Source organism: Notamacropus eugenii, chromosome 1, assembly GCF_028372415.1.
Source record: "Notamacropus eugenii isolate mMacEug1 chromosome 1, mMacEug1.pri_v2, whole genome shotgun sequence".
NCBI lineage: Eukaryota > Metazoa > Chordata > Mammalia > Diprotodontia > Macropodidae > Notamacropus > Notamacropus eugenii.
This window is the reverse complement of record NC_092872.1, coordinates 411,388,767-411,407,422: the sequence shown is the minus strand read 5'-3', so window position 1 is coordinate 411,407,422 and position 18,656 is coordinate 411,388,767. Positions and strand designations below refer to the sequence as shown.

General features: G+C 39.1%; 1 protein-coding gene across 2 annotated transcripts in view; it reads left to right on the top strand.

The window, feature by feature from the left end:
- The window catches only part of SPINK5 (serine peptidase inhibitor Kazal type 5), a 66,904-nt gene that overhangs the window by 39,492 nt on the left and 8,756 nt on the right, over nt 1-18,656 (top strand). For both annotated transcript variants that reach the window (XM_072631057.1, XM_072631056.1), the window contains 10 exons: nt 2,046-2,173; nt 2,555-2,621; nt 7,042-7,169; nt 8,872-8,974; nt 9,372-9,502; nt 9,878-9,947; nt 11,106-11,233; nt 13,339-13,393; nt 15,471-15,598; nt 17,230-17,305. In XM_072631057.1, the coding sequence (XP_072487158.1) occupies nt 2,046-2,173; nt 2,555-2,621; nt 7,042-7,169; nt 8,872-8,974; nt 9,372-9,502; nt 9,878-9,947; nt 11,106-11,233; nt 13,339-13,393; nt 15,471-15,598; nt 17,230-17,305 (1,014 nt within the window). The remainder of the gene's footprint in view (nt 1-2,045; nt 2,174-2,554; nt 2,622-7,041; nt 7,170-8,871; nt 8,975-9,371; nt 9,503-9,877; nt 9,948-11,105; nt 11,234-13,338; nt 13,394-15,470; nt 15,599-17,229; nt 17,306-18,656) is intronic.

The window sequence follows — 18,656 nt, the reverse complement described above, 5'->3', positions numbered from 1 at the left end:
TTCAACTCTGTCTGTCTTTAGTAATGAAATTTTGGCAAATCTTTTCCTCTCTCTTATCCTCTCTCTTATCCTCCATTTCATCCTCTAAAAATGCACAAAATGCGTGTGTGTATGTGTGTGTGCATGCATGTGTGTACATATGTATATGTACACATATACACATGCATACAGTAAGTTGGTATGCAAAGGAGAATTCAGGATCCAAGGTTGCTATTTCAATAGAATTAGAAAATCTATAAATAACCAACTCTTTACTGTTCTTTTTAGATCATGGATGGAGGTGTACACAACATGCACACACACATATTTTTATTATTAAGGACTACTGATGCACGCACAGGAGTGCTGTGATGACAAAATGAAATTAAGGTTGGGAAAGTAATATATAACCACAAAGCACTGAATGTAATGATAATGACAACTACAACAAACAATCATCATCCCTACTACTAATAGACTTTAATATCTCAAAAGACCTATGCTTTTGTCAGTGCTAGTATTTCTTTCACTCATGCAAATCACAGCCTTTCCTCGCCTTAGTAAAGTTTTCATGAATTTTTCTAAGTCAAAAAACTTTCTCCCCCTGGTGATCAATTTATGATGCTACAACATTATAGATAGCTTCTAGCTAGATGGGTCCTCAGACAACGTTTGGGGAGGGGTGTCTGTATTTAAGCCTTCCTACCTTGAGAGGATCTGTTAGAGCTTGTATTCCTTTGGAATTGGCTTTGATAACCTGTTAACTCCTCCATCTTAGCATGTGATATTCACTGGAGTAAGATGTCAGGAACTGGAGGATGGAATGATGATAAATGTAGAGGAGCTCTTATAAGTACTGGACATGGTATTATTAGTTATCTGATAAGCTAATCAAATATAAATTATCTTCTGTGTCAACTGCTTCAAGGAAAATTCTTTTACCCACCTTATGGCCCAGTGTATAAACCATGGCAACACCAAAATTCTCTGTCCACAGCTGATGATAACAATGAACACTTACATAGACCTTTATGTTCACGTAGTACTTCGTATCCATTATCTTATTAGATTGTCTCAGCTCTGGTGGAGAGTTGTGCCCTGGAAAGGCGGCACAGTAGAATAGGAATTATTATCTCTATTCTGTACATAAGGAAATCAAGGCCCAGAGGGTTTGTGTGGCTTGCCTGTGGAAAATAGTATTATGCACTCAGAACTGCAAAGACTCAGATGTCATCTATACAATCTCCTCACTGTACAAGTGAGACAAGGCTTTGTGACTTCAGCCAAGATCACGTAGGAAGGATGTGACAGAGCCTGGACAACTCACATCTTCTCTTTTGTTGGAGTTGAAGAACTGCCTAGGGCTTGCTAGAGAGAACTATTCAGGGTTCACCAGAGTTGGAGAATTAGTTTGAATCTCACAGAGAGTAGGTAATCTAAGGGCCTCTTAGTCATAGATCATGCACCCAGAGGTTTACATTCTGCTGGTGGAGGATTGCTTTGCTAGAAGGAGAGAACTCAAGAGAACTTACTGGGATGGGGTAAAAACAAACAAAAGCAAACAGACAAACAAAAAAACTCCTGCTTAAAATTTCAGTAGGATAGAGAAGCACTCAGCAGTTCATGTCTACCAGAAATAGAACATTGCTTCTGGTTTGCCGGTGAGAGAGAATTATCTGGAGTTTACTAAGTAAAGCATTTCTTTGAGTTCTGGAGGCAGAAGATAGGGGTTTGAAACATGCAGAGAATTATTTCAGGGTGGAAAGTTGTTCAGTTGATAGAACTCTGGGTTCTATCTGTCGATAAAATCAGGAGGACTTGAGTTCAAATTTGGCTTCAGATACTTATTTTTATGACATTGGTCAAATCACTTATCCTTCTGAGTCTTTGTTTCTGCATCTGTAAAATGGGAATAACAGTAGAACCTACCTCCCAGGGTTATTGCAATAATTACAATATTGTAAAACTAATGTAAGGAAAAAATGTGATGATATATATAGGGTATGAATAACCAGTATCTATAATAAAATACTGAGCCCTGTCTTCCTTCTCTCACCCATGGCCAGGAGTTATGCAGTGAATACAGAAACTATGTGAGGGATGGCCGCCTTGCCTGCACCCGAGAGAATGACCCCATTCTGGGCCTGGATGGCAAGATGCATGGCAACACATGTTCCATGTGTGAAGCCTTCTTGTGAGTATGAGAGTCAAGAGATGTCCACAGAAGAGCTTGTGATTGGGGAATGGAGGTTGGTGCTGGTGGAAAGCAATTCTGCATTATTTGTTCCCTTTGCTTTGTACCTTTGTCAAGGGTGGTCATTGTTTTGGTTGAAAGAATTCAGGCCTAGAATACATAGTAGATGAGGGTCTCAGAGTTTTCAAGGTAAAGCCTTACTCTTGGATGCCCAGTAGATGCTTGTTTGCTTACTGTGAATGTTCCCTTAGGCAAAAACAGGTCTATGGACCAGGGTCCTTTGTTCTTTTCCTTCAATGTCAAACATACTATTGAAAGACCAGTCCTCTTCTCTGACAGCAGTCTTGTGCTCGAAATGATTCCTGTTTCTCTCTCTTAAAGCCAACAAGAAGCCAGAGAGAAGGTTGCTGCAGCATCCAGAGTAATTGCGAAGAGAGAAATTACAAAGGTAGTTATCCAGGCAATGTTAAGCTGGAAATAACAAGCCAAGGTTGTAGATTTTTCTGCCATGATGAAATTTCATAGAAATGAAGGGGTACAGATTCTGGGAACCTCCTTGACCTCTCCTTGAATCTTCCCACTTAATCTGGTTTTTCATTCTCAAATCTATTACCCTTAAGCTACCCTGGCCCTCCATTGTCAGTTACCTCTGGATTACTCCACCTGCTTCCCACCCCAACCTTCCATTATCTGTTAACTTTGATTGCCTTCCAGCAGTTTCCTACCCTTGATCAGTCACTTCGGTCTGTCGGGATCCTCCTTGGACTCCCTAAGACCCTCCCTAAACCACTACTCCCATCACCTCAGAGTACTAGACTACCTCCAGATCCCTCCCACAGACTTTCTGTATATAAATTCCATCTTGCCTCCAAGAAGGCTCTGGTTTAATCTAGTTCAGATTCAATCTGGCCTGCTTGTCAATACAAGCCTCACAATTGGTGAGGCTTCTTGAGTCAACCCAGGATTGCCAGTCTTTAATAGACTTTGTTTTACTTTGACTGAAAGAAGATTTGGGTTGAATTCATTCTGGCAGGGCCTAGGGTGTCAGTATTTTGCGGTCCCAACCACCCAAACCTCAACATTAAGTTTCTCTGACCTCAACAGCAATATGGAGAGAGAGAACATAAAATATCAGAACTTAGAACAGGGAACATGAGGTTTTATGGAGTTAGAAAGATAATGGACTTGGATTCCATCAAGTCAAATCCCTTCATTTTAGAGATGAAGAACCTAAACCTCAGGGCAGTTAAATGGCAAAGTCACCTAGACAATGTCAGATGTGGAGTTTGTAGAATTAGAGACATAGAGTTGGAAGGAGCATCAGAAGTTAGCAAATTTAATTCCCTCATTTCATAAATGAGGAAAATGAGGTCCAAAGATGTTGCCAAATGTTATACAGACAGTAAGAACCACAAGTAGGGTTTGTACCCAGAATCTCCAGAGTTAGATTTCTTCCCTTTGTATCATGTTTCCTGTGCTGGAAGGGAACTTGAAACAGAATATCAGTCAAAAGTGAGCTTAGATCTGTGAACAGGGACCACTGAAAATGGAAGGACCTTTAGAATACAGTCTGAACTAGAAGGATTATGAGTATACAGAATACTGAAACAGAAAACACCAAATGCCTTAGTTGGAATGAAGAATGAATAAAGAAAAATCAGTTATTAAACACTAAATTTATGGAAGCACTGTGTTAAGTTCTGGGGGTACAAATTGAAGAGAAGTTCTCAAGGAGCTCATGTTTGAATTGAGAGTGGTAATACATGTAGCAGAGTTCAGCTATAGGGAAGGTGGAAAGGCCTGGGGTCCTTAAGATGCACATAGTAGACAGATAACAAAGCCCACTGTCCTTAGTATGTATCATAGTGCTTGCCCCATAGGAATATCCCACAAACACTGGGAAGGAAGGGGAGGGTCTAAAGGTCAGAATGGAGAGATTTTTGATTCCCTCTGGAAGCAATAGGAATGGTGACCAGTAGAGTAAAAGACTAAGGTATACTGTAAGGAAAGTTGGGGAGTCAGATTGTTGAAGTTTAGGGGTGCTGGAATCCCAAAGTGAATTCAACCCAAGTCTTCTTTCAAGCAAAGAAAAACAAAGCTTTACAAGAGATCCACCATAATGGGTACACTCTTAGGGAATTTGAGCATTTGTGATGGTAATGCAAATCAGCCAGATTGAATCTGAGCACTTTCATGGAAACAAGATGGATCTTATATACAGAAAGATTGAGGGAGAGATCTAAGGGTGGTCATGTATTCTGGGTGACTAGAGGAGGGGTTTAGAGAGGGTCTTGATGGGAGTGGTCAGTAGGCTAGGGTGACTTGAGGAAGAATCTAGGGAAGATCTTGATGAGAGTGGCCAGTAGGCTGGCATGACTAGAGGTTAGATGCTGGGAACCAAGAGAATGGGATTAAGGGTGGGAAGTAGGAGAAGGCTATCTAGAGATAATAGACAAAGGAGGGAGGGCTAGGCTACTTTTAGGGTAACAGAGAATTAGGCATAGAGATAATGAAAGGCTCAAAGCTTCAGATGAATGGCAGATCAAGTGGGAAGATTCAGGGAGAGTTCAAGGGGGTTCTCAAAGCCTATACCCATGCAAGACTAGATGGACTTTCAGGGTCCTTCAAGTTCTAAATCTGTCCTTCTTGCATTTGCATTAGGACATAATCAACTACTAATACCATAAGAGTAAATGTAAAACAGTAGAAAGAGTGCTGTATTTTTAGTCAGAGGTTGTAGGTTTTGCTTTTTAATATCTTTAATATCTTTCTGACCTTGGGCCAATCACTTAATTTCTATTGGTCTTAGAATTCTCATTTGTAAAATAGACTAGATTGACTTCTAAGGTCCATTAAGTTCTATGTGAGATCGTAGGGAGGAAAGATTATTATTAACTTGGGTGGAGGGTGGATCAGGAAAGACCTCTTAGAAGAAGGGTCCATTCTACCTCTGTAACAGTATCCCCACTGTGAGCAAACTCATACTAATCATCATTACTGCCTTCTAGGAAGATTGCAACAGTCTCCTAGTGGGATTTCCTGCCTCTACTCTCTCTGCACTCCATTTCATCTTCCATGCAGCATTGGACACACGTCCTTACACAAATATCTGATCAAAAAGTCACTATAGCTCCCTATTGTCTACCAAGTAAATCTCAACCAGTAGTTCAAGGACTGTGGCAATTAGGCACCACCACTCAACCATTCCAGCTTTATCTTTGTTCACTTCTTTTCCCTCACTCAAGCCAAAGGACTTCTTCCTTCCTCCTGAACAAACTATATGCTATCTTCTCTCCATGTCTTTGATCATTCCCTTCCCTTTTCCAAGGGTTTTTTATTGATTTTATTTATTCCTGGTATTTACTTAGCTATTGAAATCATTCAATCCATCTGAAGTGTCATCTCTACTACAGTGATATGTCCCCAGTCAGTAACAATATTAGCCTCTTGGATTTCACATAGCCTGTCCAATGCAATATAATATGATGCAGTAAACTTTTCTTGATGTCATGCCTCTATCACACTATCTGCTTCCAGAGGGAATATTTTATCTTGACTTTGAATCTTTCTAACCACACTTGAAGGTTTGGAAGATGTGCAATGTAATGAACAAAAGACTATTGGATCAAATTGAATTCAGCAAGATAAAGATGAGTCATTTGAGACAAGATTAAAGAAGTAGATGTTGAGGGAGTTTGGAATGTCAAGTTGAAGAGTCTGTCCTTTAGCCTCTGGGCAACAGAAGACTTTGTAGGTTTCTGAGAGTGGGAAGAGATGATGTAACAGAAGCCCTCAGATTGCTCCTGCACATAAACAACCCTCTAAGGGAAGATTCCACTCAAATTCATTTCTAAGGAGAATTTCTAGAGAGCAAAAAAGACAAAGAGATTGAGCCTAAAAAAGAGCCTAAAGCTATTTAAAAATTTTTAAGGACAACTTTTACATTTATATCACCTTTATTTCTGAATGTAGCTCTCATCCCTCCCTCTCCTTAGAACAAAGAGGGAAGAAACAAAGCAGTTTAACAAATGAACTAATATATCAAATGAGTTTATACAGTTCCTTATCTTTTTTCCAGGTTAAGCGCAATCTTTAGGATTACTCAATTCAGTTTTCTGACTGTTGTTATTGTCTTTTCCCTTTATGTTTTGCAGTCAGTAGGGAGTCTAAAACTATTAACTTGTCCTATGGGAAATGCCTTCTTTTTTTACTTGTACATGGAGGGAAGGCTTGCCAATTTTTATGCCACACATCTAGATAATCAGACACCAAACCTTCACACACACACACACACACACACACACACACACACACACACACACACACACCCCAAACAAATAACTTTGAGGTTATGAGACAGTCTGTAGATCACAATCATGATCATGATCAAGAACTCAATATTTATTTAATTACTGTCACTGATCACTCACAGACAATTCTGTCCAGTGGCTGTGTAGAATCACTGGGACTGTCTAAGGAGTTAAAGATTGGGCATTTCAGAAGAACCCCACAACTTAGAAATGGTTGAAAGCTTATTAGACCTGAGAATTGGGGTGAGGTGGGGGAGGAGATGTCCAGGTTCTTCCATCTAGCACTCCTATGGCCCTGGGCAGGTCCCTTTGTTCCTGACAGGTTTCAAGTCTTCCTCTGAAAAACTAAAAGGTTGGACTAGACTCTTCTTATGATCTTTTTTATAGTGAATGCTTTATCTCCCTTCCAGCTCTGTCATTCTATGTTTTCTGTCCTAAGGGCCACTTGAGTGCTGACGTTACAAAATCCATTCAGAGACTCCATATTTGTGATCTAAGTTATAAAGTTCTAGGAATCTCTGAAATATCAAGGTCACCAGGGTTTTCTTCTCTTTGTAGGATGCATGTGATGAATTTCGGAGTCTTGTGAATAATGGAAACCTCTTCTGTACCAGAGAAAACGATCCCGTCCGGGGACCAGATGGAAAAACACATGGCAACAAGTGTGCCATGTGTAAAGCTTTGTTGTGAGTAGATGCAGTGAGGAACATGGGGCTCTCTGTTCTCCTAGTCAATACTCAGATGCTTTGTGACTGATTCCCATCACTTTCTATGTCACTTCTCCCCCAGCAATAAACTCTCCTACTGATCTTCAGGGAAATACAAAATAATAGAAAAAATACCAATACATACGTGTATACATACATGTATGTCTGTTTGCATGTCTGAACTGGGGATTTCTTGGGTGTATTGCATTCTCTATATGAAAACTCCTTCCACCAATGTAAACAGTTCATCTGCAATGTGGAGTCCAAGGAAGTTACTTGGGTGGCACTGCGATGTTAAATGACTTGCCCATGGTCATACAACCAGTACATGTAAGAGGCAGAAATTGAATTCAGGGCTTCCTGATTCCAAAGCCAGATCTCTGTCCATCCTGCCATGTTGAATCTCAGAAATAACAACAAAGGTATGCATTTTACAATAGTTCTGGTAAGGCAATGGGTCATAGTGGGAAAGAGCACTGGATTTGAAGTCAAGGGAACTGAATTTGATTTCATAGTTATCTGAGGCAAGAACCTTAACTCTAGAGGTCTCAGTTTCCTTACTTACAAAATGTCAGTCAACAAGCATTTATTAAATGTTTCCTATATGTCAGGCATTGTGCTAAGTTCTGGGAATACAAATACCCAAAAAGGCAAAAACCAGTCCTTGATCTCTAGGAGTATACATTCTAAAGCCAAAAACACCATATCAATATGTAGGTACATACAAGTTATATCAGAATAGATAAAGATAATATAAAAGAGGAATATGAATGCATCAGCAGCTGGCGGAATTGGCTCCTACAGAAGATTGAAATTTGAACTGAGACTTGAAGGAAACTAAGAGGTAGGAGAGGCAAAGGAGGAGACATAGGGAATGACTAGTACAAAGGCATGGAGTCTCACCAATACTCAGCCATACACTCCATCTCCAGTCAGTATTGTTGGAATGCAAAAGTGGAGGGGAGTGAGGTGGGAGAAAACTGGAACATTTAAATTGATATTCCCTAATGTCCCAGTGCTCTCAAGTCTGAAATAAGGCTCACAAGACTGAGATAAGTAAAGGTATTATTCACATTTTACAGATAACAAAACTAAGACTCCAAGAAGTGAAATAACCCAGATCTTTCCTCATCTTAATGCTCCTCCAATTCATGGAGTAGCCACCAATTCTAATGCAACCCACTTAAATACAGTGATTATAAAGTTGGTTTGTCGTTGTCATTTGTTCTTGAAGAAGACCAAAATCACATCACTATGTTAGAGTCAAGTTACAATGTGTCTGACTATGGCTGATCAGGTCAGTACAGACTTGGAATGCTCTAACACAGTTTGGGAACAAATAGTCCATGGAACATTTGGGGTGGATTCTCTAAATCTGTGTGTCTCATATTTCTTTTGAGCTACTTCAATTCTGCTTTGCTCGTAGAGCACAGCACCTTCTCTGATGAGGGGCACCATGCTGGCCAGTCCTGTGCCAGTGTCTCCCATGTCATGCAATCAATTCCAAAATTCTCAAGAGAAACCTTGAGAGTGCCCTTGTATTGCTTCTTCTGACCACCATGTGAGTGCTTGCCCTGTGAGAGTTCTCCATAAAATATAAAGTTATCCCCTAGACATGTGTCAACTATCTCCAGTGCACATTTGACACTTTGTAATCTTTCTCTCACTTTGTGCTTTCCAGCCAGAAAGAAGATGAAGACAGAAAGAAAAAAGAGGATGAAGACAGAAAGAATAAAGAAGTTGAAAGAAGCAACCAGGGGGGTAGTGGAGCAGGAAAATCCAAGGTGAAAGGCATCTTTCAGTAAACTGAATTCAGTTTTTTGCATTCAATTGACCTAACTGCATGAAAATAGAATTCAGTTCAGAGCCTGCTGAGCAGAAATGTATGAAGCCTGAATTCACTCACTCATATAGTCATAAGGTTAAAATATGGAAATCATCTTAATGATCATTTAAATCACATTATATAGAGTAGAAAACCTAATCCTTAAAATCTAAAAATTATTAGCTCTATTTTACAGAAGAGGAAATTGAAGCTGAGATGCCACGCAGGGCATCTCTCATACTTCCCTCATCACCAACTTGGATATTTCTTCCTAACCACTAAGTTTAGCAAACTGATTAAAGAACAGTCAGTCAGTTACCATAGCAAACTTAGCCTCTCTCTGCTCACTGTTTCAGGACCCATGTGCTGAGTTTCAGAAAGAATGGAAAAAAAATGGACATCTCAGTTGTACCCGTGAGAGTGATCCTGTACGTGATGCTAGTGGCAAATCTTATAATAACAAGTGTACCATGTGTCAAAAAATCCTGTAAGTATCTGAACACATCTGCAGCAGGCAGTTGTTAAAGGTAGAAGTGGGATTGGGGTTGATATTGGTTCATTCCAAGTAAATGCTTCTTAACCATCAGAGATCTTCCAAAATGAAATGGTCTGCTTATGGAGGTCATGATTTCCCTTCCCAGCAGTTAAAGTCATTTGATGATGGAACAGGCTGACTCACAAGATAATAAGCTCAGGGTATCAATAATAGGAAAGTAGGGATGACATCATGAGGTGGGACATTGGACTTGATGACTTCTCAGGAGGCTTCCCTCTATTTTTTGAGCCTTTGATGTTATGCATTCCTTGAAGATGATCTGTTTGTATTTACCAGACAGAACTTTCTCCCCTCCATCTCTGCTAGGACTAAGGAAGATGAGGAGAACAAGAGAACTGTCACTTTCAAGAATAATAATGGGAGCACCAATGGAAAGGTAGGTGTTCCCTCTGACAGTTGTAGGGCTGGCCTTTGCATACACTTCCATCTACTTTAAACCATCTCAGATCAGGTCAAGGATGCATGACATAAGGCTGGCTAATAGAGATACTTTCCTTAGAAGGCTAAGACCTGGAAAAGAGACAAAAGTATACAGAAGCCGCACGAAGAGCAGAGTTCTCCCAGAAATTTTCCGAATCAATTTACAAACATTTATCCATAAAGCACTTATTATGTACTCAGGCAGTGGAGACACAGAGACAAAAATCAAACATTCTTTGCCCTCAGGAATCTTACTTTCGATAAAGGGATGTAATGCATGCACATCTAGTTACATATATTAGCAAAAGAATATGCACAAAATATGCAATATTTATATTACACAACATACACAAAAGAATACACTCACAAAGAAATAACCAGTGAGAGGGAGGGTGCTAGCACCTGGGCATCAGGAAAGGTTTTGCACAAAAGGTAGGCAGTACTACGGATATCATAGTAAGTTTAAGTAAAGCATCTGCACTGCCTATTCCCAGGAGTAACAGAATCACAGAATCTGACTTTTTAAAGGGAGATCATCAGTCACATGGTTAACTGGAGGTTTCCTTCATGAAAGACCTTTGTGACATTGAACCATCAATTACTTCGACTGTAACATGTGGTGGTTGGCCTAGAAGTCTTTGAAGGTATTTTTTAACATTGACATGCTAAGGATCGATCCAACTCTAAATGCTATGATTTTGTAAACCTCAGTCAAAGGGAAGTGAGAACATCACATCTCAGCAGTTTAGGACTAAATTCCTACTTCCTGGCATACCTGTCTTCCTTTATATTCAAACTAAAATCCCATCTTCTACAGGAAACTTTTCCTAACCCCTCTTAATTCTAGTTTCTTTCCTCTCTCATTTACCTCCTGTTTACTCTGTTTATAGCTTGTTTGTACATATTTGTTTGCCCACTGTCTGTCCCTTATGATGTGAGCTCCATGAGGACAGGGACTGTTTGTGCTTCTTTTGTATTATCATTTCTTAGCATAGCACCTAGAACACAGCACACTGTAGGCTCTTAATAAATGTTTACTGACTGACTGAATTCATCCCAGATGTGAAATCCTTTCTTAGATAGCTGGGCCTTTCTCATCCCTCTTTCCTTACAGGGCAAGTGTGATGAATACCGTAGCCAGATGAAAGATGGGAAACTGATTTGTACACGAGAAAGTGACCCAGTGCGGGGTCCTGATGGCAAAACTCATGGCAATAAATGTGCCATGTGTAAAGAAATATTGTAAGTATAGTAAAGTGATGATTTCTTGAAAGGGGGAGGCTCAGGCTGTTCCATATGTTCAGCTCCTATCAGGTTAGAGCTGGTTTTAAGGAAGGGCAAATGGAGAGAATGAAACAGCTCAATTCCATTCAATTTGGTTAATATTTCTGAAGGGCCTACTATGAGGCAGGTCCTATGCTCAATGTGAGGGTACAAGCAAAGATAGGACATAAGGCCTACTCTCAAGGAGTCTCCATTCAAATTGGGAGAAGATCAAGAACACATATAGTTGAAAAACGAGGGAGAGTGAGACAAGTGTACATCTAGGCCAAGTACTGAGGACCTATGCTTTTGGAGGTCCTGATTTGAGCACAAAGTAACGTAATGTAATGGATGAGGGGGCTAGACTTGGAGAAAGAAGACAAGTGGTGGAGTGTCAGCTCCAACTTACTAGTGATGCAATTCTTGGTAAATCACTTCTTTTTAGAACCTCAGTTTTCTCATTTGCCAAGTAGAAAAGATGATAACTGTGCTACTTATTTCACAGGGCTGTTATAAATTTTAAATACTATAGAAATGAAAACTTTAAGAAACAACAGAGCTTAGTTTCTAATGGAACAAGGCCTCAAGGCCTAATTGGGAAGATAGCATATGCATTACATTAGGCAGCTAGGTGGTGCAGTGAATAAGTCTGGAGTTAGGAAGACTTATCCTCCTGAGTTTGAATCTGGTCTTAGATACTTTCTAGCTATGTGACCTTAGGCGTGTTACTTTTACTCTTTTTGCCTCAGTTTCCTCATCTATAAAATGAATTTGAGAAGGAAATGGCAAGCCACTCCAGTATCTTTACCAAGAAAATGTCAAATGGGATCCCAAAGAGTTGGATACAATTGAACAATAAATACATAAATAATAGTGACATAGGTCATGTGGAATAGGCAATAGTCAGGTGCAAACTAAGTAATCTGAGTTTAGAGGAGAAGACCAATCCTACATGGAGTAAGATGGGAAAAAGATTTTTGAGATGAAATCATTAGAGTCAGCTCCTAAAGGATCCACTTTAATCCTATAAGCCTTTGCCAAGTGCCCTCTATGTATAAGGTATTGTACTAATTTCTGGAGGTTATGAAAACAAAATGAAAAACATTCTCTACACTGAAAGAGATTGCATTTTATTGACTAGAAACCAAATCTACAGAGATTAGTAGATATAAAATAATTTAAAATTGGGAAGAATCAATAACAAACCAGTGTTTGTTATTGGAAAAGTTTGTTTCAAGAAAGGTTTTAGGTAGGAGATGATACCAGAACTGATATTGAAAGGTAGTTAGAAATTCTACCAGGTCGAGGTGGTATATTATACCAGTCAATGATAACTCAGGAAAAAGGAAGGAGGCAGTAGATGTAGTAAGCCAGAGAGAAGGTGCACTAGGCAGAAGGGGTGTTACGTAGAGGACACATAGTGTTCCAGGCCCGAGAGTGGTAATCAGAGGAATATGATCAGAATTAAGGTCAAAGGGGGAGGTTGGGGCAGGCTGTAGAGACAATTTCATGGTGGCTAGCTGGTGCCATGAAAAGAGTGTGAGAGGGTTGGAAACTGTTTTTGATTCTGTAACTAAGATGATCATTCAATTTACATCCAAAAGAGACCTTAGATGGATCATGAAATCCATCATCTCTCATTTGGTAGATGAGGAAACTGACCAATAGACAGAAAGTGTCTCATTCATAGCCATATAGCTAGTAAGTAGTAGAATAGGGGTTTGAACTGGATTCTTTGACTGCAGGTCAAGAATCATAATCCTTCTGCCTTCAAATGTGATGACACTATGTATGCAGATTGGTATTAGAAACTGATTACAGTACTATAGAAATTAATTTAACTCAATCTCTGGGAAGCTCAGGAAATATTTGATCTAGATCTAGAAAAGACCTGAGGACAACTTCCTGTTTTCAGACATAAGAAAATTGAGGCCCAGAGATATTAAGTGACTGGACCCAGTGGCCACAGATAGTAGGAAGAAGACCTGGTATTCAAGTTTGGGCCATTTGAGGCCACATTCACTACTGTACCATATTCTTCTTTTTGTGGGAGCCAACGCCCCTTTTCTCCCTCTTTCTTACAGAGAAAAGGAAGCTCAAGAAAAGAAAAACAGTGAAGAAAAAAGCAACAAGGATAAGGTGAGATTCAGCCCACTGTGATTTAGTGACTCACTGCCTAACAGCTGAGAGCGGCAAATATTACCTATATCTTCAGTCCATTCATTTGGTCGCAAGTTTCCTGTTTTAGGATTCTACAATACTGACCAAAGGCTGGTACACAAACACTTCCCTAGTGGAAAACTGGAAGAACATTTAACTAGGACTTCCAGTTTTCCACTAGGATAACTTAGCCTGAATGTAAATACTCTTAACCTCATTTGACCAATGAGAAAACTAGTGTTGTGGAGATAGCACCTGTTAAGCTATTTGATCCTCTATAAATTTAAGCATAGAACCTGATGATGAGTCTAAGAGACAAAATGTTATAGTGGAAGGAGTGAACTTAGAGTTTGAGACCAAGAATTAGCTGTTTACTAGCTGTGTGACCTGGGATAAGTGCCTTAATCTCTTTGGACATGAGTTTCCTGTGATATAAAATGACTGAGTTTCACTGGATAAGCCTTAAGGTCCCTTTGGTGCTCTCTTTAGGGTGATCTAAGAGAATGAAACCATGAGACTGAGGAGTCTTTTTTACTCAGGGCATGAGCGACATCTAGTGTTCAGTGTGGAATAGAGCAAACAAAGATTGGCCAGCAGGTGAATACCGCAGCAGCATTGATAGCTCATGCTTCTGTAGAGGTTAGAAAGTATTTTCCCTTCAACAATACTGACTGGTGAAGTGTCCAATTAAGGTGGGGAAACTATGTTACTTATATTCATCTTGGTGCCAGCATAGGAAGATGGGGGCTTCTGCCAGGATGTTTGTCCTGTCTATAGAAAAGACTGAAGTCCATTAGGTATCAAGATGCAGTGGAAAAAACACCAAATAACATGGGAGAATTAGGATCCAGTTTCAGTTTTTCCATAAACTCCTCTTGGAACAAGTCACTTCCTCTAGCTGTGAGCTTCAGAGTTTTCATCCATAACAGTGACATGGTTCAGTGGATGGAAGGCTGGACCTGGAGTCAGGAAGTACTGAGTTCAAATCTGACCTCAAACACTTATCATATGTATGACCCTAGCAAATCATTTAAGCTTTGTTTGTCTCAATTTCCTCATCTGCAAAATAAGGATAATCATATTAACTACCTCTCAGGGTTGTTGTGAAGATTAAACTTAAGATAATTGTAAAGCATACTTAGCACCATGCCGGCACATAGTAAGGGCTCTATAAATATTAGCCATCTTCATCATCATCACTAGGGACTTAGACCGGACAATTTCCAAGATTCCTTTCAGTTCAGAAATCCTATTTCCTAGACTCTAACGACCTCTCTTAGCGGCAGACAGTTACAGCCAATGATCCAAGTGCTGGACTCGTAGCAAGGAATATTTAGTTTAAATCCTAGTCAGGCATATAACTATGAACAATGTACCAACCTTTAGAAATTTAGTTTCTTCCTCTGTAAAATCAAGATAATAATATTTCTAGAGCTACATTGCAGACTTGTTGTGGTACTTCAATGAAATTGTGCATGAAAGGTGCCTTATATAATTATTATATGATGCAATGACTGATTATATGTAAATATATATAGAGAGAGAGATAGAGAGATAGATACATTTATCTATCTATCTAAAAGATATCTCTGTCTATGTATCATCTATTGATCTTAACTTTTGGGAAACGCTAGAGGGGAGATATTTATATAGATATGTAAATAGATATATCTCCAAAGTGTCATGTACAAAAAGTCTTAGTTCATATCTTTGCAGATAGATATATGTATGTAAATATGTATGTATGTTTGCATGCATGTATATGTGTGTATCTCTCTCCAGGGTATATATGTCTAAGTGTATGTATGTGTGTGTGTTTTTCATTAACATATATACCACCTCTATATACTTTATATAAAGAACATAGCAATAATGCATACACAAACACCCACATATATATGTATACATACATACAGGTTCTAATAAATACATATACTTTATTGTTACATGCTTTACGTAAGATATTTAGGTGGTATGTGTATTTATGTTATCCTGGTCTAAAACTAGGACAACTCAAACTTACACAGAATGGTAACATATTTTCTTAAATCAATAGGACCAATGCAGCGAGTACCGCAGTCAAATGAGTAACGGAAAATATATCTGCACCAGAGAGAACGACCCTGTTCGAGGTCCTGATGGCAAAATGCACCTCAATAAATGTGCTATGTGCCAAGCTGTGTTGTGAGTAATGGGGTCTGAAAATGAGCTGATGATATAGTACCAAACTTACTACCTTGGGCAAGTCCCTGTCTCTCTGGACCTCCTTTCCATCATTTGTAAAATGATAGAGTAGGATTAGATAATCTTTAAGGTCTTTGACAGTTGTGCATCAACGATTCTATGAACTTTTGTTAGTGTCAAACATGCTGGATGCCTCATCTGGCTACAAGGTTTACATCCATGACTACGTATCTACAAGGCTCAAATATTTAATGGAAGTTGAATTTCAAAAAGAAGTTCTACAATGACCATGGATTTGTAAAGGATCTTTCCCGTTTATTGTAATTATAGTAAAGTTAGGTCCAGACAAATTAATCTGAAAAACTGAAGCTGCCATTTTGCAATAATCAGTCACAAATTTCCTGGGACTGGGATAATTGATTGTACTATTTGCATTGATTTATTTATCAGATAAACCTTTAATTTGAAGAAATAGAAATGAGCTTTGATAAATGTTATGGGGAGCCACTTGAAGCTTCAACAAAAATCTGTCAACCAATTTAACACTGTCAACCTTTCTCCTGAAAGCCTTATATTTTGTTTTAGTGGGATTCCCAATAGGCAGGTGGAATACAGTCTTCCACTACCTTGCTGAATATCCTTCCCTTTCCACTCAGTTGTGAAAGAAAATGTCCTCAAGTAGGGAGGGGGCTGACCTTCACAGTTAGACCCTCAGGCACCATCTGTTATTCTTGTTAGGGGTATTTCATAAATCTGAACTCATGTTGGAATAGCATCATTCATTCCACCTCCACTTCCATACATAAAAATTCCCCATAGCACTCCTCAATTAGGAAGACAGTCTGGGGCCTCAGTAGAGAAAAAGTGGGAGCAAACAACTCAGAAGAGATAGTAGCATATATTGGAAAAACTTGCTTCTCTATGGCTCCCACAAAAAACTCTGACCTCATATGATCAATTCCATGTTGACTCAGTTTGTCAGATGTCGTTCAGTAATGTCTGGAGAGACTCCAAGAATTTAGATCTGATCAGAAATTCACTTTTACTGTTTTGGCCTCATTGAATTAAAATAAGACACTCATTCATTTTTCCTGAATTTCCCCACCCTGAGAGGGGAGAAAGGGTCTGGAAATCTCTACTCGCTGAGCACAAGCTCTGGCCCATGATATCCAACTGGGAAGACTTTTAGTACAACCCTAATGAGTTTAGGTCATATATGGGGTCCAAGGGCCAGTAGAGGTAAATGCAGAGAGATGCATCACCAGAGAACTAACTACTCACTACATGTTGATTATTTTGTGACACAACTCATGGAGACTGTTAAATGAGACACAGATGGACTGTATTATGCATTGGGAGTTGGAGCATCCACACAGATGAAATTGTAAATGATAGGATCATAGATTTAGAACTAGAAGGTATCTCAGAGGCCATCTAATCTGAAGTCTTCATTTTATAGATGAGGAAACCAGAGAACAGAGTAGCTAAATGATTTGCCCATGGTTATACAAGTGGTAAATGTCAGAACATGTTTCAAAGTGTTAAAGATGTCATTTGACCGGGATTAGGATGGGAGAGAGGTCTGGCTAAAATACACACAGTACAGATAAAAGCCATCTTTTCTATTCTAGGGAGAGAGAAGCCAATGAAATGAAAAAAAGCAAAGAAGAAAGCAAGGCCAATGACAATAAAGCTGATGGTAACAAGGTATTTATCATCCATTTTACCAGATCACCAAATGGACCCCTCTGACCTCAAGCCTGTGTCTGTCCTTACTGCCAGTTGCCAATTATCTGTGACATTGCTCTTTGATCATAGCCATGAATAACCTGGTCTTGTCACTTTTTCATGTCCCAGTTAGTGGAAAGTAGCTTTCTTGGTATCAGGATTCACTGGCCATAAGAAAAGATGCCTTAGACGGGACTCTCTAGACCTTAGAAAAGGGAGTGAGCAGGAGATGGTACATCTCCTGAGTCTTTCCTTCTAGTTTAGTAGTGAATGAATGAATGAATGAATGAATGAATGAATGAATGAATGAATATAAAAGCATGTATTAAAGGCTTACTCTCTGTAAGATTGTGGAGCCTGGGCTTTTGACTGTTCTGGAGCAGTGCATTATCTTTGAATCTTCAGTTTCTCCTACAGAAGCAGGAACGGATACATTGAAGAACATAGGCTTAGTTTTGTCCAAGCCTTCATTTGTTCTTTGTCCATACATAAGAATAAAGACATTGCATACAATAGTATCCTCTACATAATTAAAATAGGACTAAAATGAGGTAGAGGAGAATGAGCCCTGAATTTAGAGTCAGAAGTCTGAGTTTGAGTCTTAATTCTGATACTTCCTTTTAGGCCTCAGTATCCTCATCTGTAAGATAAAGAGAGGAGGAGGTAGACTAACTTAGGTCTCAGATTCATTCCAATTTTATAATAGTCTAATTCACATGAAAAGAAAAATTCCCTTGCCTTTTCTCTGCATCCCTTTACCTTTCCCCTTTATTCTCCAGATCTGTCCAACATATCCACATTTGCATTGAGCCAACCATATGTATTGTCATGACTTCCAATTCCACTAGCTTAGTTCTAGAATTTCAACCTTGATGTAGAAGGAAAAATCTATTTGATCAGATCAGGCACAAACAGAGTAATGAGAAATAGACAGTTAGCTGAGGCCAGAGCAAATTTTCCTATAAGGTGCTTCATGACATTCTGGTGCTTGGCACAAGGTAAAAAAGGATTCCAAGAAAAATGTAGATATGCTTTATCATAATTGTATATTCCTTCTTTTCCCATCTAAAGTCAGTCAGTCATTAAGCATCTATTAAGTACCTACTATGTACCAGGCATTATGCTAAGTGCTGAGGGTAAAAAGACAGAAATGAAACAATTCCTATTCTCAAGGACCCAACATTCTCAGAAATAAAATTGTACTAAACATGCTTATTAAACATAGTAAGATTTCATTGTGAAACTAGACTTAAGTTCTATTAGTCACTTATGTGACTGTGTGGAAATTAACCTTTCTGGGCTTCGCGTTTCTCAGCTATGAAATGAATGA